Source organism: Aureobasidium pullulans, assembly GCF_000721785.1.
Source record: "Aureobasidium pullulans EXF-150 unplaced genomic scaffold scaffold_6, whole genome shotgun sequence".
Lineage (NCBI taxonomy): Eukaryota > Fungi > Ascomycota > Dothideomycetes > Dothideales > Saccotheciaceae > Aureobasidium > Aureobasidium pullulans.
The window spans coordinates 1,236,922-1,262,972 of NW_021941026.1; the positions used below are offsets into that span (position 1 = coordinate 1,236,922).

At 49.9% G+C, this 26,051-nt stretch overlaps 10 protein-coding genes across 10 annotated transcripts; 2 read left to right on the forward strand and 8 right to left on the reverse strand.

The window, feature by feature from the left end:
- Positions 1-172: 172 nt before the first annotated feature.
- Positions 173-937, reverse strand: M438DRAFT_373658 (uncharacterized protein; the record flags this gene model as incomplete). The annotated part of the gene is made up of 1 exon (XM_029908438.1): positions 173-937. One exon carries the CDS (start codon positions 935-937, stop codon positions 173-175), a length of 765 nt encoding a protein of 254 aa, XP_029762374.1.
- An 857-nt stretch (positions 938-1,794) lies between these two features.
- M438DRAFT_344570 (uncharacterized protein) lies at positions 1,795-7,273 on the forward strand. Its single transcript, XM_029905258.1, has one exon. The coding sequence runs from the start codon at positions 1,954-1,956 to the stop codon at positions 6,916-6,918; it is 4,965 nt and encodes a 1,654-aa protein (XP_029762375.1). The 5' UTR covers positions 1,795-1,953; the 3' UTR covers positions 6,919-7,273.
- An 810-nt stretch (positions 7,274-8,083) lies between these two features.
- On the reverse strand, positions 8,084-9,987 carry M438DRAFT_373660 (uncharacterized protein; the record flags this gene model as incomplete). The annotated part of the gene is made up of 3 exons (XM_029908439.1): positions 8,084-9,312; positions 9,362-9,547; positions 9,606-9,987. The coding sequence occupies 3 exons, from the start codon at positions 9,985-9,987 to the stop codon at positions 8,084-8,086; spliced, it is 1,797 nt and encodes a 598-aa protein (XP_029762376.1).
- Positions 9,988-11,302: 1,315 nt separating this feature from the next.
- M438DRAFT_270417 (ESCRT-III component) lies at positions 11,303-12,091 on the reverse strand (the record flags this gene model as incomplete). Its single annotated transcript, XM_029900388.1, has 3 exons — positions 11,303-11,385; positions 11,439-11,852; positions 11,905-12,091. The coding sequence occupies 3 exons, from the start codon at positions 12,089-12,091 to the stop codon at positions 11,303-11,305; spliced, it is 684 nt and encodes a 227-aa protein (XP_029762377.1).
- A 468-nt stretch (positions 12,092-12,559) lies between these two features.
- On the forward strand, positions 12,560-12,980 carry M438DRAFT_270562 (uncharacterized protein; the record flags this gene model as incomplete). Its single annotated transcript, XM_029900399.1, has 2 exons — positions 12,560-12,651; positions 12,704-12,980. The coding sequence occupies 2 exons, from the start codon at positions 12,560-12,562 to the stop codon at positions 12,978-12,980; spliced, it is 369 nt and encodes a 122-aa protein (XP_029762378.1).
- Positions 12,981-13,586: 606 nt separating this feature from the next.
- Positions 13,587-15,018, reverse strand: M438DRAFT_191918 (uncharacterized protein). Its single transcript, XM_029899257.1, has one exon. The coding sequence runs from the start codon at positions 14,761-14,763 to the stop codon at positions 13,729-13,731; it is 1,035 nt and encodes a 344-aa protein (XP_029762379.1). The 5' UTR covers positions 14,764-15,018; the 3' UTR covers positions 13,587-13,728.
- Positions 15,019-15,089: 71 nt separating this feature from the next.
- On the reverse strand, positions 15,090-16,486 carry M438DRAFT_344574 (uncharacterized protein; the record flags this gene model as incomplete). The annotated part of the gene is made up of 1 exon (XM_029905259.1): positions 15,090-16,486. A coding segment is annotated over one exon (1,032 nt), but the record flags the coding sequence as incomplete, so codon positions are not given.
- Positions 16,487-17,018: 532 nt separating this feature from the next.
- Positions 17,019-17,795, reverse strand: M438DRAFT_354290 (uncharacterized protein; the record flags this gene model as incomplete). Its single annotated transcript, XM_029906937.1, has 1 exon — positions 17,019-17,795. The coding sequence occupies one exon, from the start codon at positions 17,793-17,795 to the stop codon at positions 17,019-17,021; it is 777 nt and encodes a 258-aa protein (XP_029762381.1).
- Positions 17,796-18,931: 1,136 nt separating this feature from the next.
- Positions 18,932-20,746, reverse strand: M438DRAFT_334107 (uncharacterized protein; the record flags this gene model as incomplete). The annotated part of the gene is made up of 2 exons (XM_029903679.1): positions 18,932-19,065; positions 20,068-20,746. The coding sequence occupies 2 exons, from the start codon at positions 20,744-20,746 to the stop codon at positions 18,932-18,934; spliced, it is 813 nt and encodes a 270-aa protein (XP_029762382.1).
- A 2,531-nt stretch (positions 20,747-23,277) lies between these two features.
- On the reverse strand, positions 23,278-25,208 carry M438DRAFT_404703 (histidine permease; the record flags this gene model as incomplete). Its single annotated transcript, XM_029909737.1, has 3 exons — positions 23,278-24,696; positions 24,748-24,796; positions 24,905-25,208. 3 exons carry the CDS (start codon positions 25,206-25,208, stop codon positions 23,433-23,435), a joined length of 1,617 nt encoding a protein of 538 aa, XP_029762383.1. The 3' UTR covers positions 23,278-23,432.
- Positions 25,209-26,051: the final 843 nt, after the last annotated feature.

Here is a 26,051-nt window from a genome sequence, read left to right on the forward strand (position 1 = left end):
GCCAGTAACCAATTGAGTACGGGGTCCCTCTGGTCGACTTTTTGTGTTTGCATGGTCTTCGCAAGGCCAAACGGGTTCCTGCTTCATTCCTGACCACTCGTCTTTGTCTCCGAGTCCGACCTGAGGCGCGAGGCTTTCCGTATGATGTTCAAGCCAGGCGGAGGTCGAATCCTCATCGCTTGACACACATATCGCTTCTGACGACCCATTTTTCACCCTTGGTCACTTCACGGCCTTCATGCACCATACACTCCTTGCCGTGACGATGTAACAATGCAAGACCGACTTCGGGAGACGCCTCGACGGGCGGAGGAGGCGCTGCTTTCCTTGATGGCGGATCAGGGTAGAAAACAGTCTCGCCACCCTCACAAGTCGTCAAATAAAGCAAAAGAGTCCATGTCGTCTTGGCAGGAACGGTAGTACCGTCCTGTTGAGGGAACATCAAGTTGTTGGAATCGTCGTAATGCTGGTCGAAGAATTGACCCTCGGAGTATCGATAGATTCTTATGTTGGGGTTGAGGCCTAGTATTTCACCGCCGAACAAGTCTTTGCGCTGCTTATCGTCCAGAGTCTGTCCATCAATCTCGCCAGCAGTGACCAACTCTTTGAGTGCAGTCTGCTCCCACAGATGGCGTGCGAAGTCTGGATCATCGATCTGGAAACGGTCGTTGACGCGCACCGCATCTCCACGTTTTGGACGTCCAGGTGTTGTCGTGAGTGGCAGTGAGCGCAGGAACGAAACGTACTTCGCACTCAATGACGAGGTAAAGAGCCGCGGTATAGTCAGGATCTGAGCAGGTAGTAATGACGAACACTCGAGATCAGATGCCGGAGATAGAGGTGTAAGTGCAGGCCAATCCAGTCGTGGAGCGGGGGCTTGTTTCGCTACAGGCACAGCAGGAGTTTTGGCGACCTTTGCTTTTGATTTTGGTGGCATTTTTGATAGGTTTGGTGACAATTGTTCGAAGTTGTTGGTGGTTGGTTTCGTGGATCTTTCCAGAGTGCTGCGGCCCCACAATATAGCGGGAGAGCCTCGGCTTGTGGATGTCTGGGGATTGACCCTGACCTGAGCATCGACGAGACATGGAACACTTACAAGGCCTCGAGATTATACGAACTGGAGATGTGACGGATACTGGACGCATGACGATTTGATTGCAAGTTTCAGGGCAGTCTTTGAACATCGCAATTGATCATGGTCAGAGTGACCCACATTCTGCAGAATCCCATGCCCTCTCCGCATCAAACCTTGAGCACCTTCCGAGATGCATTGAGAGCAATCGGCAGCGACTCACTCATACTTGGACAGGAACTGGCCGAAGCCATGGAGACCATGAGCTTCCAGATACACCAGGCCAACTCCAGTCTGAATTCTGCACTGAAAACATAAACTCGCTATCTAGAAGCACCTTCATGGCAAAAGATTCTAATAGGAATGACACGGAGCCAATCGGAAAGATCTCAAGATAGGCCGATCTTGTCTTGGCGTTGAGTTCATTCGTCTTCGGGCTCAATCAAGCAAATCATGCATTCTGATAGACCTGGGACGTACAAAGATATAGATGCACTTGAAGCAAAGGACTTAGTTATCTACAACAGATTCGAACACATATTCACGTAGAAAAGTAAGAACAAAGAAGTAGCAGAGAGACAGGGCATAAGATAGAGATGTCATGGTTTCGAAAGCGGGAGGAACAAATTAGCGTCGGGAGCGGGCCATGATTCTTCACCGCCCGGCGCAAAGACGCCTTGGCCCGCGGGTTGACAGAGGCAGACGCTTGACTGCGTGTTCCAGACGGTTCAGAGTTTGGATCGCGGAAGAAAAGTCGCTCTTATACAAAGAATACTCGACCGGAATCTTTTGCGCATCATAGACGCATGCGCCGGCGTCAGTAACAGTGAATGCGCTCCGTCACCAAGCCCTAGAGACATGTTATCACGCCGCCGACCGACATGGAAGTGGAAGCAACGAGTCTCGGGCATGCTGCCTTTGCGCCTCTCGATTACGAAACCCCTCAAGCACCGTCGCCCTCTCCCTTGAATTCGCCATGGCCCGAGCTAGAGACACATCTGGACCAGCCGGAGGAAGGAGCGCCCCAAGTCGAACAACATACAAGTCTAGCGTCGCAAAGCCGTCAGAATGGCAATCAAGAGGGCGAGGAAGTCGCGCAACAGAGTCAAAGACACGACGCACAGAATGCAGTGCCACCTGTCCCAGACAATCAAACCATCGCCCGAAATACACATCCAGAGACACTATCGCATCCATTGCCCGAGCCTGCCAAGATTTCGCCCAAACCTCCGACGAAGCCTATGTCCCTAGCACAGTCGCTGTTCCCCGAAGACTTCGAAGACGAAGCAGCAGACGAGACCGAGCTTCCAGCAACGGCTGGTCAGGCAGAGCCAGTCCAGTCTGAAGCCTTCCCGCAGACACAGACGCAGCCAGAGCAGCAAACACTATCTCCGACACAAGACCAGCAGCCGAAGTCGCTCGAACTCTCTGTGCTTGACAATCAAGACCTACCACTCTCCATCGCCCCGCATGAATCCATTGACCCTCTGGATCAGTCCGTCGACCCCCTAGACCAATCGCATCCTTTCCAACCACAAACCCCTACCAAAGACTACTCCGAACTTGCAAATGCCGTAGCCGACTTGAATCTACCCACGAACTCTCTCTTCCCTGCAGACCTCGCTCTTGCCTCGTACGAGGCAGAAGAAGCTGCTCCTGTTCAGGACATTGCGCAGAACGATCCCATGCAAGCCTTCGCGAAGTTGCAATTTCCCGATGGCGACTTCTACGTCAACACATATGCTGTGGAGCTAGGACGTGATCTGAATGCTGCAAAGTTCGAGCGAAAGGCAGGTCGTAAACAGCACAAGATGAAGTTGAACCGCGACGTTCAGATGGAGCAAGACGCCGAGATGAACCTAGACGAAGACGGACACAGCGTGGCACCGCGTAGCAACGTCAGTGAAACCGGTGGCATTGTTGGTGTCAACATCGACTACGACAGCGAGGAGGCGGCCGAAGAGGCGAAGCGACGCAAGCGCAAGCAGTTCCGCTCCACAAACTCGTCTCACTCTGTGGACCCCACCTCCCTCCTCACCAATCCTTACGACCTCTTGCTTGACTCGCAGCCACAACAGGACAAGCCCTTCGAGTACGAGTGTCCCTTTATTCCCATCCACCCTCAAGCCGGTCAATCCTTCAAGAACATTTCTCGAAAACACATCCGTATCGAGTACAATCTGCAGAAGGCTTACTGGGAGATGCTTGTCAAGGGCAGAAATGGTGTCTTTCATGACGACACTCACGTCGACAAAGACTCTCTGATTAAACTACACCATGGGAGCGAAATTCTAATTCAAGGCATCACCATCATCTTCAAGCTGCCTGACAACGCCCGTAATGAGGACGAGGAGGAAGAGCCCGTTCACATTCTTTCCGACACGGACAGTTCTCTGTCTGACTTGGACAGTGTCGACAGTGTCGCTTTTGCACATGACGACGAAGATGTAGACTTGTCATCTGAAGACGAGCCACTACGCCTCAAACGGCCTGTTCAGAAGAAGGAACCTCCTCGTAGTAGGATAGTCAAGCTCAAGTTCACGCTCAAGAAGAACTTCCCTGCTGTTGCTGGTTTGCCCGTCGAGAAGGAAGATAAGAAGGAGAAGGAGAAGGAGAAAGAGAAAGAAAAGGAGAAGAAGAAAGACAAGGAGAAGATCAAGGAAAAGATCAAGGAGAAAGAGAAAGAGCCTGAGAAGGAAAAGATGCCCGAGAAAGTCAAGGTCAAGGAAAAGGAAAAGGAAAAGGACAACGAAAAGGAGAAAGAGAGACGGCATTCCAAGTCTGGCAAACAGTCCATCAAGACCGACAAACCTGCGAGAGTCGAAAAGGCAGAGAAGATGCCTAGAACTCCCAAGGTGGACAAGGTCGAGAAGCCTGTGCACAAACTTGACCTTCCCAACAAGGCAGAGGCAATCGAAAAGATCGAAACGCCAAAGCAAGTCGAAAAGGCCGCCGAGAAGACAATCGTGACGCCGCAGCAGCAACCCGAAATCGTCGAGCAGATGTTCGAAGATCGCAGGGAATCTGCCATATCCACTACCGAGATGCCACCTCCCTCTCAGCCCGCCGACATCAAGCAGTCTGTTGAGCCCGATTCATACGAAGCTCTTCAAGCACTACAAGTCACTCCATCCCAGACCCCTCCTGCTGTTCCTGCAGATCTACCTCCAGGTTCAATCCTTGCTGGCTTGGCTCCAGAAGAGATACCCCAGAAGCGCAAAGGACCTGGAAGACCTCCAAAGAACGGTGTCATGTCGAAGCGTGACGAGGCAATCATCAAGCGAAAGACCAAAGAGTTGCAGAAGATGGGCAAGATTGTTCCTCCACTTGCTGAACTTTTAGCTCTTGCCAGGGCCGAAGGCGGAAGCACTACCAAGAAGGACTCCAAGCCCGAGGATGGCCGCGAAGGAGAGGGCTTGAGTCAGTCGGTTGAGATCGACCCTGCACTCATGGCCATTCAAGAGCACAACGCCGCCACACCTTCGGCCGAAGTCAAGACTGAAGGAGGTATGCCCGCTGCTCAGCCGACTCCGGATAAAGATGCGAACAAGCCCAAGCGAATTGTCAAGTCTCCGTCCCCGCAAAAGCCGGAATCGGAGTACACCGAAGAGGAGCTTAAGAAGCCAACTCAGACGTATGTTGTTCTAATACACGAGGCTCTGTCAAAAGCCCCGAATGGTGTTATGGATTTGCAGCAGATCTACGACGCCATGCAGAAGATGTATCCTCATTTCAAGTACAGGAGTACCACTCACGGCTGGCAAAGTAGTGTCCGTCACAATCTTATCAGCAGTGAGGCTTTCGAGGAAGCAGGCAAGATCGGCAAAGGCAGACTTTGGAAGATTAACCCGAACGTTTCGATTGACAAAGAGAAGAAACGCAAGGCTCCAACGCCTCCCCCGGATAACAGGCAGCAACAGCAGCAACAGTATCCGTACTATCCGAACAACCAGTACCCGTACGGCCATCCCGGAGCTCCTGCTTATGGAGCGTATGCTAGACCAAGCCCCTACGGAACGCCGTATGGTCCGCCAACTGTGCAGAACGTGGCGCGACCACCCGTGCCGACGCCACAGCAGAAGCCTGGCACCTACTATTCTCCTTACGCGTCGACCACACCAGGTGCTGCCGCTGCCGGCTCGCCGTATGGCCCACCGAGTAGAGCACCCTACGCGCCTTACCCGCAACCTCCTCGGCCGCCTGGTAACGCATATGGACAACCACCGCAGCCACCTCAACCACAGCCTGGTCAACCCCCAGTTCCAGCTCAGCAAGGCCAAGCAACACCTGGTCAAGCCCCCCCACCACCGCCGGGCCAATTACAGGAATCTCCGGCACAACCTGGTCAACCTCCCCGTCCGCCATATGGGCAACCCAATCAACCGATGGGAAATCAAGCCCCTGGACAACAAAATGGTCAGCCGCCATACGTCCCCCAAGGCCAGCAACCACCACGACCTGTGATGGCTCCAGGACCAGCACCTGGTCAAGCCCCGCCTCTGCCACCACAGAACCAGAGCGGCATAACTTCGGAAAAGATGATCGACAATATCATGGACTACCATAAGAGGTATCTCAGTAACTTCCAGGGCCCAGAGCAGGAAAAACACAGAGCGATTTTCCGAAGGGCAACCAACAGACACATTCATCGTGGCCAAGACCATGGTCCGTTCGAGTCAGAGGAAGAAGAAAAGCTTTATAAAGCTATTCACGACATCATCACTACTACTCAAGCCGAGACCGCTTCCGCAACTCCTTCACAACCTCAGATGAATGGTATGCAAAATGGTCAGCCTCAGGGCCAGGCACAGCCAGGTGCTGCACAGAGCATATCCGGTCCCAATACACAGCCACAGGGGCCTCCTGGCCCATATCCTCCCCCTCCGGTGGGACAGGGACAGGGACAGCCGCCTGCTCCTCAACAGCAGACGCCAAATGGTCAAGGTCCACAGGCAGTGGGACCACAAGCTGCTAGCGGGCCTCATCCTGTTCAACAAACGACGGGATCCAGCTCTGAACAAGCATTGGCCGAAGCGCTCAAGACTGCTATGCCTAGTGCACAAGCCTTCAGACAAGGTGCGCCCATTGCACCCTACTATCCGGGTCAAGCCCACCAGGGCATTGCACCAAGACCCAGTCCCTATGCGCAGCCACAAGCGCCGCAACAGCAAAGGATGCAGCCACCACCAGGACAGCAGCAAGTGCCTCAAGCCCGTGCCTACAACGTTTCAGCTCCCCCTCCTCAACCGCAAGCACCGAGGCCGACGTTTACTGCACCACCGCAGCCTCAATCTGCTGCCGCAACGCCGGCATCTCAGACTCAGGCTACGACACCTGTCGCCCCAAGACCGGTCGCTCCTGCTCCAAGCCAGCCCGTCCAACAATCGCCTGCGCCGGGACCAGCCGTTCAACCCGCGTCTGGAACCGCTTTCCAAGTCAAACCTGCTATCCAGCCAGCCCCAGCACCTACATCGGCACATACACCGGCGCCTGCCATTCAACCAGCTACGGGACCTGCAACACTGCAGACATCAACGCCTTCATCACAGGCTCAGCAACAAGTTCCTAATTCTAGCCCTGCGACTGCTACATCTGCTCCTCAGGCTCAACAACAAGCTCTGGCACCCGGACCTGCCGTCGTCGCGCCTGCTCCACAAGCCACTCCGACCCCGACAGCACCGGCACCTTCACCATCTGTTGCTCAAGCCGCCACGCCCACGCCAGCACCTGTGGCAGCGACTCCTCCTGCAGATCCCAACGCACATGGCGGCCTGAAGCGCCCTATCGAGATTGACGATGATGGCGACCACGAAGCCAAGAAGCAAAAGACAGATGACCAAGCCTAGACGTCTTGGTTCACCTGGAAGTGGTAATGAAGTTTAGCGGTACGAAGTTTACGAGGCGTTGTCATTGAGCATTTTTCTTCTTCGTTGTTGATTTTTAACTGTTGCTTTTTCTCGTTTTCCCATCGGAGTTGTACATCATGGGCACAAGCATGTCACATGGAAGGTGTTTTCATTCATGTTTCAAGCGACGGAGCGGATGGATTGGGGCGTGTTGCATGAACAAAAATAAAGGGTGGGTTGATATCCTTCGAGCAACGGCGTTTTTCCATTGTAGCAGCGGCGCAGTGCTATATTACTCTTACTTCCAAGAATCAGATGTTCGCGATTGAAAGTTACCTCCACATTCTCACCACATCAGAAACGTCCACATCATAGTCGTGAATACTAGCCATCTTCTTTTGACGTCGTCGCTTCACCTGGCCTCCATCTTCTTCCGTTCTCTCCAATCATCGCCCGTCGTGCTCGGTAGTTTGCAAGCTACTCTATCTTCTGTGTAAACGTTGTACCAAGGAAAGACCAATCAAGCAGTCCGAATGAAGGAAGAGCGAGATATAGATTACCTAAGAAGGAGCGATCGGTGGGTCGTTGCTTGCTCTATTGTCGGACGGCACATTTTCTTCTTTTTCTTCTTTTTCTTCTTTTTTCATTCTTTTTTTTCTTTTTTTTTTCTTTTTGACCCGGTAGTATTATTCTCTTGATCATAAAACGTTGCTATAACTTACACAAAAGTGGGGGAAGAAAGAGCGATGACCCTTCAAGAATAAAAGACCAGAAAGCGAGATGACAGATTCAGGGAAATGAAGCCTTGAACACCCGTTGTTAGATCCATACGGGGATCACTTGCTGCAGTTTTCCTATTCGTTCTTTTCGTGTTACAAAAGCTGGTTTGATAACCTTGTTCTTGACAAATGAACAAATGAGGAAAGAGCAGGAACATTGAGAATGGAAGGAGCGAGCTACTGATCGCTCGTTCCGTAGATAAATATTGTTTTTTCCCTGCTTGTCTGCTCGGTCGCTCTTTCCTGAACACAATCACTTGTGTCATGGATGAGAGTGCTTCGATCTCATGGTTGCAGATCATGCAACCGTCATACTCTAGCAGCAATTCTGAAGCCTGGATGACCGGCAGGAGACCTTTAAAGTACTACTGGATAAGATTGAGACCCTAAAAAAGCACCACATCAAAGCCTCTGCGCTCGAGGAAGACATCCCATCGTTCGCCATTGCCCTCGTTCCAGTATACCCGTAAAGCGCCCATGGCAGCGTCTGCATTACCCCAACCGTAGTTTCGGATACGATTCATGCATGTCTCGATATAATTTCTCAGATCCAAATCTTCGGCCTCGCATCCTGCTGTGAACAGAGGCCAGAGAATGAGAACGTTGGCGGGCGACTCTGGTCTCAGCTTTCCAAGAAGCTCCAGCATCGAAGCTAGAGCTACTGCTGGCTTTGGATCCAACTCGGGTAGCTCTTGTACACGTCGATAAAGATGCAGCAGAGCAGCATGTACGAACATTTGGTGTACGTATACAGCTTCATCCACGAGCACAGGATCTTGTGTATGTAACAGCGAAGGCGAAGAAGCGCGGGTAAACAGAAGCGAAAGTTGTTGCTCGGTAAGCAGAATATTGTCTGCTAGCAGCATATCCAGATCGTCGGCCATCTCAGCATAGCCAGAGTCCAGTGAAGGTCCTAAAATTTTACGACGGCGCTGTAAACGCGCCATACGACCTATACGAGCGAGCACCGGCATCAACTCGAGGGAGAAGCCAACAAACTCGTCGATGTACTGTGGTGAAGAGCCGGCGTTCGGAGCTCCAATCGACCAAAATTGGCCATCGGATGAAGAGGTCTTGTCAAGACTCATGATACTGGCAAAGATGTCCATGACAGCGAACCAGCGGATCAAGAACAACTTCTTGTCGTCTAGATGTGCGACAGGTTCATGCCTATTTTTGCCCAACGCCAAGGATAGTAGGTGCTCTGCGCCTCGTAGATGTGTACGCATGGCCACGGTGTTGCCAGCCATGACTTCGTTAGTGCCGAGGAAAAGTGCTGTGCAGATGGTCGAGAAGTTGGGAGCCTCAGAGGGATCGGCCATGGCTTTCCGTAAGCCAGTAAGTGCCTTTCGTAAGAAAAAGGATGCTCGATTTTGTAATTCAATAGAGTCGTTGCCTCGTAGACGCCGTACCTGGTCACAAGACAAGGCCAATGCCGCAGACAGAAGATGTGGGGTCTGAGCTGCGACTGTCAGGACCTCTTGATGGATTGCAGGCGCCATGAGTGGGAAGAGTGTAAGCGAGGTATGGGTGATATAATGATGGAGAAAAAAGTAGGCATTAGGAGACTCGGATGGACACAGCAGAGGATATTGGCTCAGTGATGGTGGCAAAGCTTGTACGGGTCAGCACGTGTTCTGCACAGAACAAGCAAATGGACTCACTGGGAGGAGAGTAGTGTTGATATGGAACAAGGGAAATGTCACGTTCGATCGTTTCATCAGCAGGCTCGAAATTGATATCAGCTGTCTCAGAAAACAGATCCGCAGTTATTAGTGCATTATCCTCTGAAAGCAGATATGAGTCCTGGTAGTCGTCGAATCCAGTAGTGTCATCAAAAGCTTCTAACACTGTGGAGGAATGAGAAATGATGCAGTGATAGAGGAGGTTTCTGAGGGCGAGACTTACCGTTAGAGTTTCCAATGTCAAGATCTTGTGTAACATCATTGTCCGCGTTCTTCAATGATTGCGACTCGTCGAAAGTAGTTGGCACGACATGATCAATGGTTTCTGGCTCGTTTTGAGGTACTGGTACAGGCCGAGGCGGGTCGGATTTGGAAGTCGCAGCTTCTCCATCAAGGTTGGTAAGCCAGGGCTCTTTCGTCCTCGGTTTCTTGAAAGGTCGTCCTTGCGTCCAGGATAACTTCAATTCATAGGAACATCGCTCGGGATATCTCTTGCACCTTCCGCAACTGGGCTTGCCCTCATCGCATTTCACACGTTTTCGCTTGCACTCTGAGCATCCCGTCCGCGACTTTGATCCGCCGCCGGTCGCTTTGAGATCGGACATGTTGATTGCAAATCCATCTGTATGGTCATGATAGATTGAGAAAGCTGGATGACACACCGGCGGGATGACTGGCGATAGTTGTTGATCGGCTGGAGTTGCTCTGTTGGCGGCCCGCACCGACGTCGGCGATTGGGCGTTGGCGGCTTCCGTATAACGAACTTCCCTTTGCGATAAATGCCATCGACGACATGGTGAATTGATCTGGACTGGTAGTAGAGTGCGAACAGTAGCAACGAGTTTGAGTGCCTTGCGGATGCGATAATCGCAGAATGCTCGAGATGTGGCCTACACAAGATCTCCGAGCATGAAGCCTTATCAAACCTCTGGCTTCGCGGATTGGATCAACGTAACGCGGCTTACTGATTCTGCTCAGATCCATGTCAAGTTTACTTTTTCTCCAGGTAGCACTTGTAGATAAATCGACATCTCAGACAGGCAATTCAAAACGTTCATCGTCATCGGACATGCAACTATGTAAGAACGGTCTGAGGACCTGTTGTTTGCATGATCCAACCTCTGCTCTTTCCTCCAAATCCAACGTCCTGAAAACACAATGTTCTTCTTCTCACTGTTCACTCATGTCTTCTGTTTTCTTATCTTCTTCATCACAAAGAGAGCTATTGCAGTGGAGCCGAGTCACCCGAGTAGCAGAATTGCTTTGAGAGGTTGGTAGCAAAGGAACGATAAAGATGCGAACAGTACTAACATCGTCCGTAGACATTGGCACGAATCTGCAATCCAACGCTTGATCCTCTTGGAGTCACAGACGACGTCGGAGGGCAAAAATCATGCTTGGAGGCCAGCAGGATGCTACTCCCGAAGCAAATCCACATGTTGCTCTGCCTACACTTGACTGCACAACGTTGAATGCGTATTCCACACATAGACGGACCATGCACACCCGCTATTCAGACCCGCTGCGTTGATACAAGCGAACACAGTCGTAGATCAAGCGCTTGAGGACAGAAGTGGTTGCGAAAGCCTGTTTTCCCGTGCAAGGAACTCGGGACTAGCTGTCAGAATATCAGGTTGGACATATACCTTGAACATGAATATGTTGAGAATGGCATGTATGGATACAACTCTAGAGAACTCATTAGGAGCAACAACAGAATGAAAAAGTTGTTAAATCGAATTGTAGTCGCGAAAAGTGCTATGTCAGCCGGTGCAAACCCATATCAGAGAGAAAATCGCAGTGGTGGCACCAGAACGCCCGTCCCAGAAAAACGACAAAACAGAACCAGGGTATGCCTCGAAGTTGTATGGTCTTTGCAGCTGAACATGTAGTAGGAAGAAAGGGATGAATGACAGGAGATTACATGGCCATTTCGGCTTGTAGTCTCCGAAGCTCTTCTTCCTCGTCGTCTTCCTCTGCTTGAGCGGGAGCCTTTCCTCTCGCTGTAGATTGTCAGCATCGCGAATTTGCGAATATAGTGGGCCCATGTACTTACGTTCGGTGTTGGCAACACTGGGCATGCGATGGACTTGGTCGTGTACAGGCATAGTACCAGTCTTGAGCATAGTGTTGTCCAGCTCTTCCTGTTGCAAATCGGCGAGCTCTGATTCGAGCTCGTCGTCGTCGACAGCATTTGCGGTAGAGCCTTGAGTAAGAGCGCTAGCAATCTCTTTGCTGATAGCGTGTTGCTCCTCAAGATCTTCCATGGTAGCATCAACCTTGTCGATCGTCAAGCCGCCGTGGATGGTCTTCATGGCCTTGGAAGCGTTGCCGAGAGCGTCGAGAGTCTCCTTGTTGATGTTTGCCGTCTCTATGCTGGCGATTTGACCTTCGAGATTCATGATCTGGGCCGACGTCTGTTCCAGAGTTGTCTCGAGCTGCTTCTTCTTTCGCAGGGCGTTCTTGGCGGCTGTAAGCTGGTTAGAAAGCAGTTCGAGTGGCTACGGCTAAGACGGGCGTACCGGTCTTGTTTGTGTTGATGAACTTCCTGGCCTTCTGGTCCTCCTCGTCCATCTGGTTCTGCAGATGCTTCTCACGCTTGTTCAGCATTTCGAGAGTGCTTCTCAGCTGCAGAATGGCCTTCTTGGGGGCATCTTTCTTCGCAGCCGAGTTGCCGCCAAACCAACCACCCAACCCCCAGCCGGACATGGTGTAAGATGGTACGTGTGGTGGCGCTCCGAGGTGTTTAAGATTGCGAAGCTGTTGCTACAGACGCGGGCTATAGCGATCGTCGGGCGAGAAGGTGGGGGACGTATGCTCGTGTGATGGCGGGGTAGTAAGGGGATGCGAGAGGGCGCGCCGGGACCGGAAGTAGCGCGGTGAGGAGTTCTAGGTGATGGGCGGTATGCAACAGCAGTCGGTAGCGGCAGTCGTCTAAGGCGGTCGAGAATGTGTTGTGGAGAAGTGTTTGTCTTGCTGGCTGCCTCCCACCGCCCACTCGCTCATGACGCACCCATCCGCCAAGCCCTGGAGATTGTTCAACCGCCCAATCACGCGCCACCAATCAGGATCCAATCAACCAAGGAAACAACGAACTCGGCCTTCAAGAACCTTCTTTATTCGAGCACTCATCACCCACTTGCTACGTGCAGTGCCATATCATACCGCATCATCGAAATGGCCAGCTCATCACCATTGCCGAGTCACTTGTGTTCCATCAGTCAGCTCTCGACACACCGTCCAAGTGACAAAGTGCGTTTTTTGGGGTGGTAGGCATTTGCAACAGCTGCTTTCTGAATATCATGATTCTGAACAAAAAAGTGTTAATCAATATCATGAGTCCACTGCTCTGCTCTCCCTTTTTCACAACTTCCCATCTCCCCAAGATCGTCACATCGCTCAAGTCGATATAAGTCAACTACTAGACACCATCGATCACCAAAACCTCCAAGTCGGTGCCTGGCTCAATATCATTGGCTATGTCGGCCCTTCTCCGTCCAGGAATCGAACGAAGATACAAGCCATCATGTTATGGTCCGCTGGAGCTGTCAATCTGCAGCAGTACGAGACCGCTCTTGTCTCCAGGCAGACGACTTGACCTGATTATGCTTTGGAAATTTGGAAGCCTTTTCTGGTCTGGCTTCGTCACTTTCTGGTACCCGGTCTGGAGGGATGTATTGGAACTTCTCTCTTTTTCCTTGCAAGGCTTCAATCAAGGCGATCAAAAGGCAAAATGGATTTGGGAATGGCTACTAGTTCGTCGAAAGACAAGAATTAGCCTGCAACAATCGCCCCGCAGCCATATCTCATCTGCCGCGCAGAGCTTCTAGCACGCTTGTCAAAATGCAGAATAAACTCTATGACCGTTTACACGTTGAAAGAGAGCTATGGTTACGTGCTCTCGATGGGCAGTTGTCTATACATCAAAAACGTCGTACCTTTCATGGCCATACAATGGACATCCCGGCAGTTTGGGAACGCCCAGCGTTGTCCCTAAAATTCACGTTCAGACTGGAATGCCACTCCTGGATGTTCTCTAGCTGGAGTTATTGGAAATTCTGATTGATTGCCAGCACAATTCTCTTATCTAAAGCCAAATCATAGGAGGGATGCTCAACAATATTATCCAAATCACCTTCAATGCCAGGCTCCTATATGGTTCATCAACGCTGCCGTTCCTAGGTCCTTGGTCATGGCTTATATCTTGACATCTTCGGTCAGCATGCATGTATGTACCTGAAGGGGCTCTCACGTACCTGCTCGAACTTCCCAACGCTGTTATCAAAACGCACGATGTAATCTGATCATCAGTAAATGTCCAGTGAGAGCGCACCGGAGTGCGACTCTCACTGGACATTCACCGAATCCTCAAAGATATCGTGCCTTTTTAGCAACAGGGCCCTCAGCAGACTGGGGTTCGTCAATGTGTTCTGACTCAATAGGTATCTGGATTCGTTCAGCTTTACAATTTGCTCCTGGGAAGAAATGTCACGAACCTTCTGGAAAATTGATGTTCTGTTAAAGACGTGTTGGTCGAGATTTGCGATTCGAGAGACCAAGGGAAACGCTGTCTCCGCATGCGTCTCCGACAATCTTTTGAACGCCGCTTCCATTTCGTCCAATCTCTTGCTGAACGTTGCTCGGTTTGACAGGGCGCAGTCTTTGTGGTATTGTTCGGCGGCTGTTCTGTCGCGGTCAAGCCCTCCGAATTTTTCAGAGATGCAGTTGGTGATCATGACCTGGGGACAAAGGGAGCGGCCATCCTCATCATTCCTCAAGATATATCTCCACATCGATGGCTCGATGTGAATGGCATACAAAAATGTGTCTTCGTCGATGATGTCTGTAGCGTCCGGAGGTTCCATAACGAAATTCACGCCAGTATCATGTTTCCGCTCAATCTTCGTCAACAGATATTCCGTTCGGGTGTCGAACTTTGGATCCTGAAAGCATCTTTTTATGGGTTTAAATGGTGCGCTGTCTAATTTGTCAGATTCCCGCTTTTGCTTGTCGTCAATTGCTCGGCAAATATACGCAAAGGCAGCGTACTGATGAGTCCAGATTCCTTCCACACCCTTGATCTTATGTATGAAAATTCCAAGAGCAAGGCAAACAGCCCTTTTGATCCCTGTGGTTTTGCTCACAAGGATCTTGACTTCGCTTCGGAAGTCTTCCCATGCATCTAGCTTCTCCATGTCTTCCAGTATGTTATCGATAGCTTGGGAGGCTTTGAGCAACTGCTCTTGATGACCGGCGATATAGACGTCCCAAAACTCGTTTTCATGAATTTTGTGGACATCCTCCCACACGTCTTGGTTGACAGTTCGGCCAATGTGGTTGTCAAGATCTTCCTTGGATATTTGAGGACCTTTGTCCGTCATGGTCGCGATGATAGCGATTGTTCTGATACGTTTATAGTAGAGATGTTGTATGTGCAATGGTTGGCGATTGTAATGTGGTTGTGGATGCGCCTGCGGACTTCTTTAAGAGCCTGCGACTTCTTTGAGCATACCGGATCCGGGATCTTCTGCTCCCACAGCGATGCACGAACGACATCACTCAGTTCTCGATGCCCCGACTTTCGCACCTCCCGGGCTCATAACCTGGTATATACTGGTATAGGCAAGACTCTAATCTCATACGAAGACTAGAGCTGGCACTATATAGACCGCTCTACTACAATGGCTACTGCAAACTCAAAGGCCATGATTGCTAGTTCTGGATGCTAGACGATGCTAGCAAGCCAACAGGCAGGGAATCTTTGACGATTCGAGCTATTGAAGCTCTTCTGGAATCCAATATTGACGACAAGGAACTACATTTCTTTGTTTGTCTTTTCTTTACTCGATGAACACGGCTTGCCCTGATACAATGACAGCACAATCCGTGCACCGGCGAGGTCGAATGAGCACCTCCTTGCAACGAACGAGACAGCAGGCACTACCTAGAAAGAAGCGACTCTACTTGTTTGTCTGCCTGTGCGTTCGCCAAGTAGCCCGTCAGGCAATATGAACACCATCGATCCTCAGCAACTCGCAACCGCCACGCACGAGAATCCTTCCTTTGCCAACATCAACGGGGTGCCTTCCTCAGCAACCTTTCCGTCCAAAGCTTAGTCCTCGAAGAAGGTGTAGGCACACGTACAGGCTCACCAGGCGGAGTGGGAGTCACAGGTAACTTAATACCCTCCAACTCTTCTCTGCGCACATAGATTGATGTCGCGAAGAAACGATGATCTTCCTCCGGAATCGGAGCAACAGGCTCCTCATCGTACAGCCTCTTCACATCCTGATGAACGCCTACCAAAAGGCGCAACTGGGCCGATACCTCTGGGTTTTGAGTAAGGAGTGTTTGCTCGATGAACATTTCCGCCATACCGCGCTCCCAACCATCGATTTTGGACCAAGAGCTGTTGGTGACGGCGATGCGTGGACCTAATCTCAATACGTCCACGGAAGCTCTTGCGGGCAGGTGAACAGCATACACGAAAGTGTTATCCTTAATCATGCGGTCAGCCTCGTGGTGCCCTAGGATGATGTTTGGCCATTGATCTGATTCGCGATGTATTTCTTGCAGCAAATACTTGGTCCTCATGTCAAAACTAGGGTCTTGGAAGTATTTCTTGATCGGTTCGAACTTCCATCCTTTCTCTGAGCACTCTGCCTCTCTTCTTTCGTTGACCTTCTGCCACATGAAGATGAATATTGCGTATTGTATCACCCAGGTATTTTGGACGTGCTCGTTGATGATGCCGAAGAAGTTGCCCAGGTTCAGACAAATCATGGTGTCGATTCCTTGCATCTTATCGACTAGGTTGTTGACTTGGTCGCGCAGTGGCTCCCAATCTCGCTCAGTGTATATCTCTCTGAGTACAGTCTGTATCTTCTCGGAAGCCAGGAATAGGAGCTCTGGATGCCCATTGAGATGTGTTCCGAAGAACTCAGGCATGAGTATTGTGGCTGTTTGGATCGCATCTCTCCAATTGTCATTGTCGACGTCTTCGCCGAGGTACTCTTCTAGGACGCCCTTGATGACGTTTGGCCCAGGGGTCGCTCTAAGTTGGTCAGAATATCCGCTCATTCTCGCCAGGTGTTGTGTCGCTCGACTGTTCGGTACTAGCTGTTGTTGTGACCGGACCGGTTGACCTCGGACCAGCAGGCTTTGTTGTCCAGGGCATCTATGGTCTCGACGGCCACACGGTTAATGAATTCTTTGTCGAGGCTGAAAACGGAAACAACGACCTACCCAGCTTCTTTGACCTTATGAACGCTTCCGGCTCTTCCTGATGCTCTGACCACGATCCTCGTCATCATTCTCACGGACATGGCCAGACATCGACTGAGAGTCCAACAATCACAATGTGATCTTGGACATAGTTACAGCTCGCAATACCCGAGCCTTGGTTGGATCCCTAACCTTTTCTGGACTGTCCCAACAATGTTAAATTCATCTGGTAGACTATCATATGCAAAATTCTCCACCTTTGCTGTCACATCTGCCCGAAAGCCCAAGCTACCTGCAGGTACAGGAACCTGATCATCAAAAAGACTCGCACACAAACCTGTTTCCTCTCACTGAATCATGGCTGCCATCTTCCCTGTATCGCATCTGTTTTATTCCTATGCGGAAGATTCGACTAATCAAAGCCTGAGCCGCCATCCCCTTTTGGACCATGGTCTGAATCGTCTTTCGGCTTTGGATTAGAAGGTCCTGGTGCAACGCTTGCGCCACCAGGTGGATCATTATCAGAATCGGGTCGTTCTCGCTTCGGATGATGGACCCACATGTTCTGAAAGTGAGACCCATACTTGGTATGTAGCGAATCGTACGTCGTGTCGAACAGATACTTGTCATAAGAGTCCGCAAATTTCTTCGTTTGGTCGATGATCTCCTGCAAATCCGGACCCATCTCGCGCTTGCCAGTCACATAGAACTGTCGGACGTATCTTTCTGCTATTGGGATGCCCATGCCTCCACCACTTTCCACCTTGTTGCCGATGTAAAGGGCCGGGTGTGTTTTGATGATGGTATCTGGGAAAGCAGGCCAGACGAGGTAAGGCGCGAAGACGAACGAGTTTTCGGTCATATGTTCCAATGCACCAGGATGCTTGACAACCTCTCCCCCCGCTAGAGTAATAACGTACTCCTCTGGAGGCTCGAATCGTGGATCCTGGAATATGGTCTTGATCTTGGTGTTCTGCTTAATCTCGAGCATTTCGCACAGTACGAGAAACATAGCCAGCTGATGCTGCAAGGCCTCTTCTGCGCTGAGTTCCACATTCTCGAATTTTCCTAGAGCTAGACAGACAGCTGTGTCGACATGATCCGTTTTGTCCACGATGTATTGGAGGGAGGCTCTGAATTCTTGTCTGTCTGGTTGCGTGTGGGTCAAGATCTCGTTCTTCCTCGCCATGACTGATCTCTACTGCCAATGGTAGCCAGGCCGTCCCGCTGCGTCATGGTCTTCCTCTCTGAATTCTGGGTATTTCCCCAGGAAGTCACTGAGTGCGTTCTTCCAATCTTCGAGATATATCCCAGCCCACGAATCCGCTGTTTCCCGTGGAAAGGGGTTTCTGGGCGCTAGTGGAAGCTTGGCCCAATGAGATGGCCTTTTGTAGTCCATGTTTGTGTTATAGCAGCCGACTTTTTCGCAACCTGGATCGAGAAGATAAATGTTCTGGCTTCAAGAACAAACCGACCCACCGACCCCTAAAATCTTCATACCTAGAGAAGTTTTATCCAACATGACCGCATCCGTAAACGTATCATCATTTGATGCCGCAAACGATTTATCATTTCACGCATCGCAAACTGGTGGAACCGTCTTTTTGCCGCTTACGGAACCTGATTGTTCCTTTGTCCTACCGGATTCTGGCGAGAGAGCCTGGAACGATTGACTGTTTGGCTTTTCAAGCGAAACGAGCGAAGATTTCTGAATTGAACAAGATGAAGCGGGAAGAGGTTTTCAGATTTCAAAGTCATCAAGCGATTTGTGTCAAAATGTCTAAATAGTTGTGCTGCTCTCATCTCCTCTGTATCTTATCCCTTATTCATTTCTATCCCGAGTAAAGCCTAGGCGGCCCTGCCCTTGCGAAGCCCAACCCTGACTCATGATGGGAGGCACTTTTGGGTACCCTCGGGGTTTACCTGTTGGTACCGTGTCAACGGTTGATATCCTGGGCAAAGTTGAGATTCTGAGTAACAAGAGTAATCTCTAGAGGTGCTGCGTTGTCCAATGTCCACGGGCGCGGTAGTAGTGCTCCTCTGTGCCCAAGACCTCGAGGGACGCCCTCAGTGGCCATCATTATGGGTTGTCTCTCGGTCCTGGGTCAGAAGGTTCTGATGCAGCGTTTGTGCTCCGAGACGAAAGTGGTCTTTGATCCTTCAGGTGCTCGGGTCCCTCTTCAGACGATGAACGAATATCTCTTTGAAGTACCTAACATCGTCTTTTGGATAGCAATCGTCATGCGCCGGATTGAATATGTCAATCTTGTAGGAGTCAACGAAGCGGTTTGTTTGTTCCACCACTCTCCCCAGTTCCGGAGTCATCTAGGGGTCGTTGGCCAGATACCAGTGGCGGATATACCTCTCTGCGAGTGCGTAGCTAGTACCGCATCCGTAATCCACCGTGTTACCAATATAAAGTGCCGGCAGTTTCTCGACGACCGTGTCTGCGAGTGCCCCTAACGGCAAATGAATAGCGAAAACGAAGGACGACTTTGTTATGTGCTCCAGACAGGCGGGGTGTTGAACAACTTTAGCACGGAGCATGTTGATAAACAAGTACTCTTCCTCCACATCGAAGGTAGGGTCCTGGAAAACCATAGGTATATGCTCCTGTTGCTTTTGCTTAAGCATCTGGTGAAACACGAGAAACATGGCCAGTTAATGTTTAAAAACCTCTCTTCGCGCAGAGGCCGAGTGAGTGTAGTAGCCCAGTGCTAGACACACTGCTGAATCTATGTGATCAGTCCCTTCCACGATTTTTTGCAGGAATGTTCTAAACACATGTCTGTTTCGGCCGGTGAAGGTCTTGATCTCTGTCACGATTTGCTGAACGTCGTCCCACATCTCATGGAAGCGGCCATGATCTGGACGCCCTTGGGAATCATAATTTTTGAGCCTGAAACCTGGATTGTCTTTCAGGAACTCTTGGTGCGCTTCCTTCCAGTCCCCCTCGTCGATGAACGCCTCAATACTGTCAGTCTGTTTAGGAAGCGGGTTCGTGACGTTCTGATTGAGCTCTTCTGACGTAATAGAACTGCGCCGTTCTGGTACTTCTGCCATTGTGGTGTCGGAGTAGCTGTATTGATAAGCTCTTGAGACGCGAATAGTACTTAAAGTATAGATCGGATTGAATGGCTCCAAATTGTTCCAGTCTGAGTATGCTGAAAAGGACGTTCTGAGCTTACCTTGCACTTCAAATCTGGACACTTGTCCATCATAAGATCATGCAGAACGACCGCATCCGTCGAGAGACATGTTAGGTGATACCGCAAATGGTAGGGAGGCTCTTCTTTCATCACCGTTTCCGGACTTCCATCATTGTCTTTTTCTTGTCATGATAGCTCAGTCGGAGAGCTGCAATATTAACGCCCATTTTTATGCTGTGCTAGAAAAATTTGAAGAAGTTGTGTCCAATTTTATTCAACTCTGAGGTCGCTTTCTCCCATAAACATACGTACTGCCAAAATGTTGATCATCAGCATCCTCGTCAACACCTTCTGAGAGGTATGTGCACGAATGGCTATTGACGAAGAGCTCAGCTTGACGACGCAGCTCTATTATGTCTTCTCCGGGTGTTGTTTCGTGATCCAAATAAACTTGTCTGATATAGTTGTCCGCAATTGCACAAGCTATACCACTCATTCCAATTTCGATCGAATTTCCAACGAAGATCTGAGGATGTGGTCGTCCCGTGAAAAAGATGTTCGCCAGACTACTCCAAGGTATGTGAATACCAAAGACGAAAGAATATTCATCAATAAGCTCTGTGGCTTCTGGATGTTGGATGACTTTTTCACCAAGAACGTTTTGTAAGATGTGCTCTTCCTCTACCTCGAAAGCTGGGTCTTGGAAGTAGCGAGGAAGACTGCCTGACTCCATCTTTTGTTTCTTCTCGATGATCTGGCAGAACACATCGAATAGTGCATACTGCCATATGAATGTTTCCTCGTCGCCTTGTTCTTGGAGTTGAATGAAGCCGCCGCCGAGGCCTAGACACACAGCATTATTGATATTCTTGGTTCCAACCAGGAGCTTGCGAAGTCGTGGGACGTAGTACCACAATTCAGGTCCGGCTTCCAGGATCTGTTTGACGACGTCGACTACCTTCAGACCGACATTGAGTAGATAGCCGTCCATGGGCTCGCAATCCTCAGCTCAGTTTTTCGAATCGAAGCCAGGATGATTGAAGTGGAAGTTCTCGAGGCATCCTTCAAAGACGTCCTCGGGTACGTTCGCAGCGTAATCTGGCGCTTCACCTGATTCAGGAAATGGATTTGAAGGTCGTTCAGGAGGGACGGTCATCTTGGAAGATAGGACTGGTAATTGACTTCAGTCTTCGGTGCTTCGACAGTCGTGAGTATACTAATTGCTACACTAAATGTCGCATCGCCTTGTCATAAATGTCGTCGTCGCCCCACCACGCTGAAAGCGATCAGTCACCTGGAGGCCGGTCTTTTTTTTTGTTCTGTCTTTGTTTCGTGAACCTTGGCTGACTCCATCTTGAGCTAAGTCGCCGGATGCGGATAATGGCATGTTTTTTCTTTGCTTTCCTTTTTTCTGAAAATGTTGGACAAAGGTTCAAGCGAAGAGGAGGGATAACGCGGTCGGGATTTTGAAGGTGTTGTGAAGCCATAGAGCCTGCTTCGGCAGGTGATGATGGAGCGTTCTTTGCTCGACGTGATCGGCTACTCCTTCAAACCTGCCAAACAGCTGTGCCTCATGATGCATTGATTCCTCTTATCAACAATCGTGCGCATATTTGGAACGTATGCCAGTTCCTGTGGTGTCCCAAAAACAAAGAAGAGCGCGCAAGACATTCCGTGTAGAGTAACTTCATTTGCTTCCTATAGATCTTAGATCACAAGTTTCAAGCAGCCATCCGCCCCTTTACTGCGTAAAATATAAAACGAGCGAGAATCAACACAAAAAAACATATCCAAACTGTTATCGCCTGATCTTTCGTGATACTTAGCAACTCATTAGTCTTGCCGTGGGCATTGTAAGATTAGTTTTAGCGTCAAAATCTGAGGCTTGGGTCCGGATGGGAAGGACTCCAGCTACCAGCTGATGATAGTTTTGAATGCCACTAAAGACCTGCTTCACCACTCTTTCGTACATAGATTGAGGCTCCAAAAAAGGCATGCCGCAAGACCTTTTTCAGTTTGTTTTCCTGCGAGTAAATGCCGTCGAACTCGAATACATGGTGAGATTGTAAGAACCGCGATAACAGATCGTACATCCAGATAGTCCTGGGGTCTAGGGCTGTATTGCCCGTCAAATACACTTGTTCGATATAGTGTCTAGCGAGTGGTGAGCCGGACGCATTCAATTCTGCGCCAAAAGTGCCACATAACAAGATCTCTGGTTGGGAGCCTGGTCTAAGAATTGTGTCCAATATAACATCCATTGGGAAGTGAGGGGCGTAGACGAATGTGTGCTCAGTCATGCTATCGTTAGCCTCTGGAGGCCAGACAATTGTTTGTCTGCCTATTGTGTCGAGAACATAGCGCTCCTCAATCTGGAAATCTGGATCTTGGAAGATTTTTGGCAAAGAGTTGAGCGGCATGCCTTGTTTTTCTTCAATCATCTGGCACATGGCGAAAAACACGCCACATTGTTGAACAAATTCGTGTTTGAGCTCGGAGTTCCCGCGTTGAGTTATTCTTCCCAAGCCCATGCACACAGCGTTTTTGACGTCCCCTGCCCTTCTCACTATGTCTCGTAGTTCTTCTCGATATCTCGCAACCTCAGTATTGGGAGGGTGCCGGCCCATGATGTGCTCATGCACCTGTCGTATCTCATTCCATATGGTGTGAAGCACACCGTTCATTGGTCGACCGTCAGCAGTATATCTCTCGATACTGAATCCTGGATGGAGATCCAGGAAATCCTGCATATATTCGTCCCACGTGTCCCTGATAATTCCAACGGTAGTCAATGAGGGATTGTCAGATATTGGATATGGATTGTTGGGCTTGTTCGGGGGTATCCCAGTATGTTGAGACATCTCGTAAAGTTGTAGTCGAGTTCCTAGGTGTCTTAGAGTGTGAGAATCGCAAGTGCCGTGGCCGACCAGTGATCAGAATATTCCAAAGAGGTATGATAATCGCAGGTACCGCCATCATCGCGGAGCAATCCATTGGAACTTTAATGAGGGTGAATGACTGAGTGCAACATGTCTGCAAGCAGTCAAAGCCATTGTAACCCCTTATCAAGGAATGTGTCGAAGAATGAACGATGCTTTGTTCGATCGTTCAAAAACCTCGAATTCAACATGGTGACCGGAATAAGCAATAACTGGGAACAAAGAGCCAAGCACGATACATGCGACGGGTGCGGAGAGTGATAAATCGATCTCGTGGGAAAACGGACGGGGCGAGGAATGTACGGTCTCAGCGTCGTCCTTGCCTTTCACAATTTCTAAGGAGGCGCGCTTTGTTCTCTGCTTTCGGTTTTGGCCTTGATTTACCATCAAATCCAAGACGTTGACAACCTGCGTAAAAGTTTTCCGAAGTTGTGAAGAACTTCGGCTTTTCGAAGACCAGATGTTATCCGGACACGGAAATCAAGATATTTAGAAGCATGTATTTCCAGTTGCCTTTGACATAGTCGTAGCAGGAGAGATCTGATAACCCATAGTCGATGCTGTTTCTCAGAAGTTGTCACTTGCGTGTATGAACTTTTGGCGCTGTCTTGAAGATAAGGTATTCACTCCGCGGGAGCCGATGCCGCTCAGGTCAAGTTTTCCACGACATCAGATCGCACACACCTCAAACTCAGTCTTACCACATCTCAACCACGTATCAAACCTTCTCGCCCAAATCTATTCCCACAAGACTTTGATGTAGTGGTACCACTTGGTGTATGGCTTTTTGGGCTTGTCCTGGAGTAACACCTCGTCCAGACCGCTGACAAGATCAACGGTCATTGGTGGACGAGCCCAAGGCTCATTGCGTGCCCAGAAGACCTTGTGAACCACGAAGATGATGATTGGAATAGGAATGCCGACATATGCTGTGAAGAAACTTGCGATGGACCAGTTCTGCGGCCAGAAGACGGTGAAGCCATTAATGAGCGTAAGGATTGTGAAGAAGATCATTGCAAACCAAGCGCCCCAAGGTTGCATGATGTTGTTCCTGTATGGAAGCTCGCTTTCAGGGATGTTTTGGGCGGCAATAGCTTTGCGGAAGCGAATATAGGTAACGCAGCAGCAGATCCAAGAGATGAATGCTGAGGTGTTGGTTAAATTCACAAGCCAGTTGAACACAACACTAGCAGAGTTCGCGACGTTGAGATAGGCCAGGAGTGAGAAGAGGGAAGATACACCCATAGCGCGGTAAGGCACGCCATTCTTGCTGCAATGCTTGAACCAAGCAGGAGCGTTGCCAGCCAGAGCAAGAGTATACAGACTTCTGCCAGATAGATAGAGGAATGAATTACCCGAAGACCACGCTGATAAGATGATTCCGCCATTTATGATTGAGTCGAGGATGGGGATGCCAGCGTTCTTGATACCAATGACGAAAGCACTAGAACCAGCTCCAACACCGCCGTTGGTCAATTGCGAGTCGTCTGAGCGGCAGATGACACCGATAGCAAGGACTGAAAAGATGTAAAAGAAGATCAGACGATAGAAATATCTCCTAGCAGCGATTGGAAGATTACGGCGAGGGTCCTCGATCTCACCACCAGTAGCAACCAAGAGTTCAGGGGCGAACGCGAAGGGGAACGCGCTGAGCACCCAGGTCGAGAGTAATGCGATGAATCGTCCGGTGTTTCCCCCGGCAAGATAGACATTCGCGGCGCCAGGATTTTGCCAATAGCGGAAGCCAAGTCTGTCGTGCGAAGGTCCTCCTCCCCAGAAGAGAACGAAGCTGAGTATCAGGAGGCCGATCATCATGATGACCTTGGTTCCAGCGAACCAGAACTCCACTTCGCCGTAGAACTTTACAGGAAGTAGATTCAAGGCCACAATGAGGACCAGCATGATTGAAATCCAAACAGCGATGTTGATGGTGGATCCCCAGTACTCGATGACCAGACCTGCAGCAGTGATTTCGTACGGCACTAAGATTCCGAGAGAGTACCTGATGATTTTAGCAAGAATCCGACGTCAAGTAGGTGACCGCCAGACTTACCAGTACAGCCATCCAAGAGCGAAGCCGAAACTGGAAGACACAAATCGATCTGAGAACATAGTCATACTGCTACCACGTGTTGGCAGGTACGCCGACATCTCAGTAATGGCTAAAGAAGTCAGAGAACTTTCCTGAAGAATGAGGTATGGAGACTTACCGGTAACTATCATCCAGATGAGTGCAGCCATGAAAATGAACGTCCCTAAAATGAATGCCGGACCTCCTCTGGCAAGTGTCTGACCACTTCCGACGAACAGTCCAGTGCCGATAGTTCCACCCAGAGCAATCATCTGAGCATGTCGTGATTTAAGACCACGATGTGTTGTTCCATAAGACTCGTCAAAGACATCGCCTTGTACAGGACCTGATGTTGTATGGTAGATACCATCGCCCTTTTCGTGGTCGACGTCGAAGGGTGTCTTTCCTCGCGACTCGGCCCGTGAGAGCTTGTCAGACGACATGAAGAAGATTCGTTTGAACTAGCCAGAAAAGTGAATAGTGATTCTCGTGCTCAATGCCACTTCAGAGCAGAACGTTGGGTAGTACACTCGAGCAACTGATCGGGTCCAATAATGTAACAAGTCAAGTAAGCTGATCAGAGCGTGTATGGGAAGCCCACATCTTAGCAGGACGTCCAGTAGATTTAACCATCTCCAATGACTACGGACACAGAGATCGTCTGCCAGAGCAAGTACGCAGGCCAAGAGATAAGCCCAGAGAGTCCAACGACTAGGCAAGCGTAAGCGCAGCAAAGGTCATGTTTCGGTCCGTTGTCCTTGGATGCGGCGGCCACGAGCGGCGTAAGTCATGTTTATAGTAAAGATCCTCAAGTCGAGGATCGTTTCGCCTTTTCGAGAAGAATGTTGGACTGATAGGGTGTGCAGGAAGCACACTAGAATACTTGGCTTTGGTGGAGTCGACTGTCCTCTTATCAGTTTAGACGTCTGATGTCAATAACATGAATCGCGTGCTTGTGCTGGAGACGATTTTGATAGGTTTACGCATGCTATACGGTATCAATGGAGATGCCATATCAAACTCGTCGAGTGTCAATTCGGTTGGTCATCTTGATGTCGCAAGACTTGAACAGTCAAGCTGCCAATATCCGCCAAGCGGATCCGTCACAAAAGACCACTTTTCCTGCGACGATGCGAAGAAGAACATCTCCAGCGGCGACTTGGTATCTCCCGCACAAACCCTTCTTGGTATACACGATAAGAGCCCGTCTCACCATGGAGATAAGCTTATACATGTATACTCTCAAGCCTGTGCGCCTTCTCGCGGCTCAAGACTTTCCTGTCTCT

What these genes read in the sequence shown, in the direction of transcription:
- M438DRAFT_191918 (XM_029899257.1), bottom strand. Translation starts at nt 14,763, where the DNA reads ATGACGGACAAAGGTCCTCAAATATCCAAGGAAGATCTTGACAACCAC.
- M438DRAFT_344570 (XM_029905258.1), top strand. Translation starts at nt 1,954, where the DNA reads ATGGAAGTGGAAGCAACGAGTCTCGGGCATGCTGCCTTTGCGCCTCTC.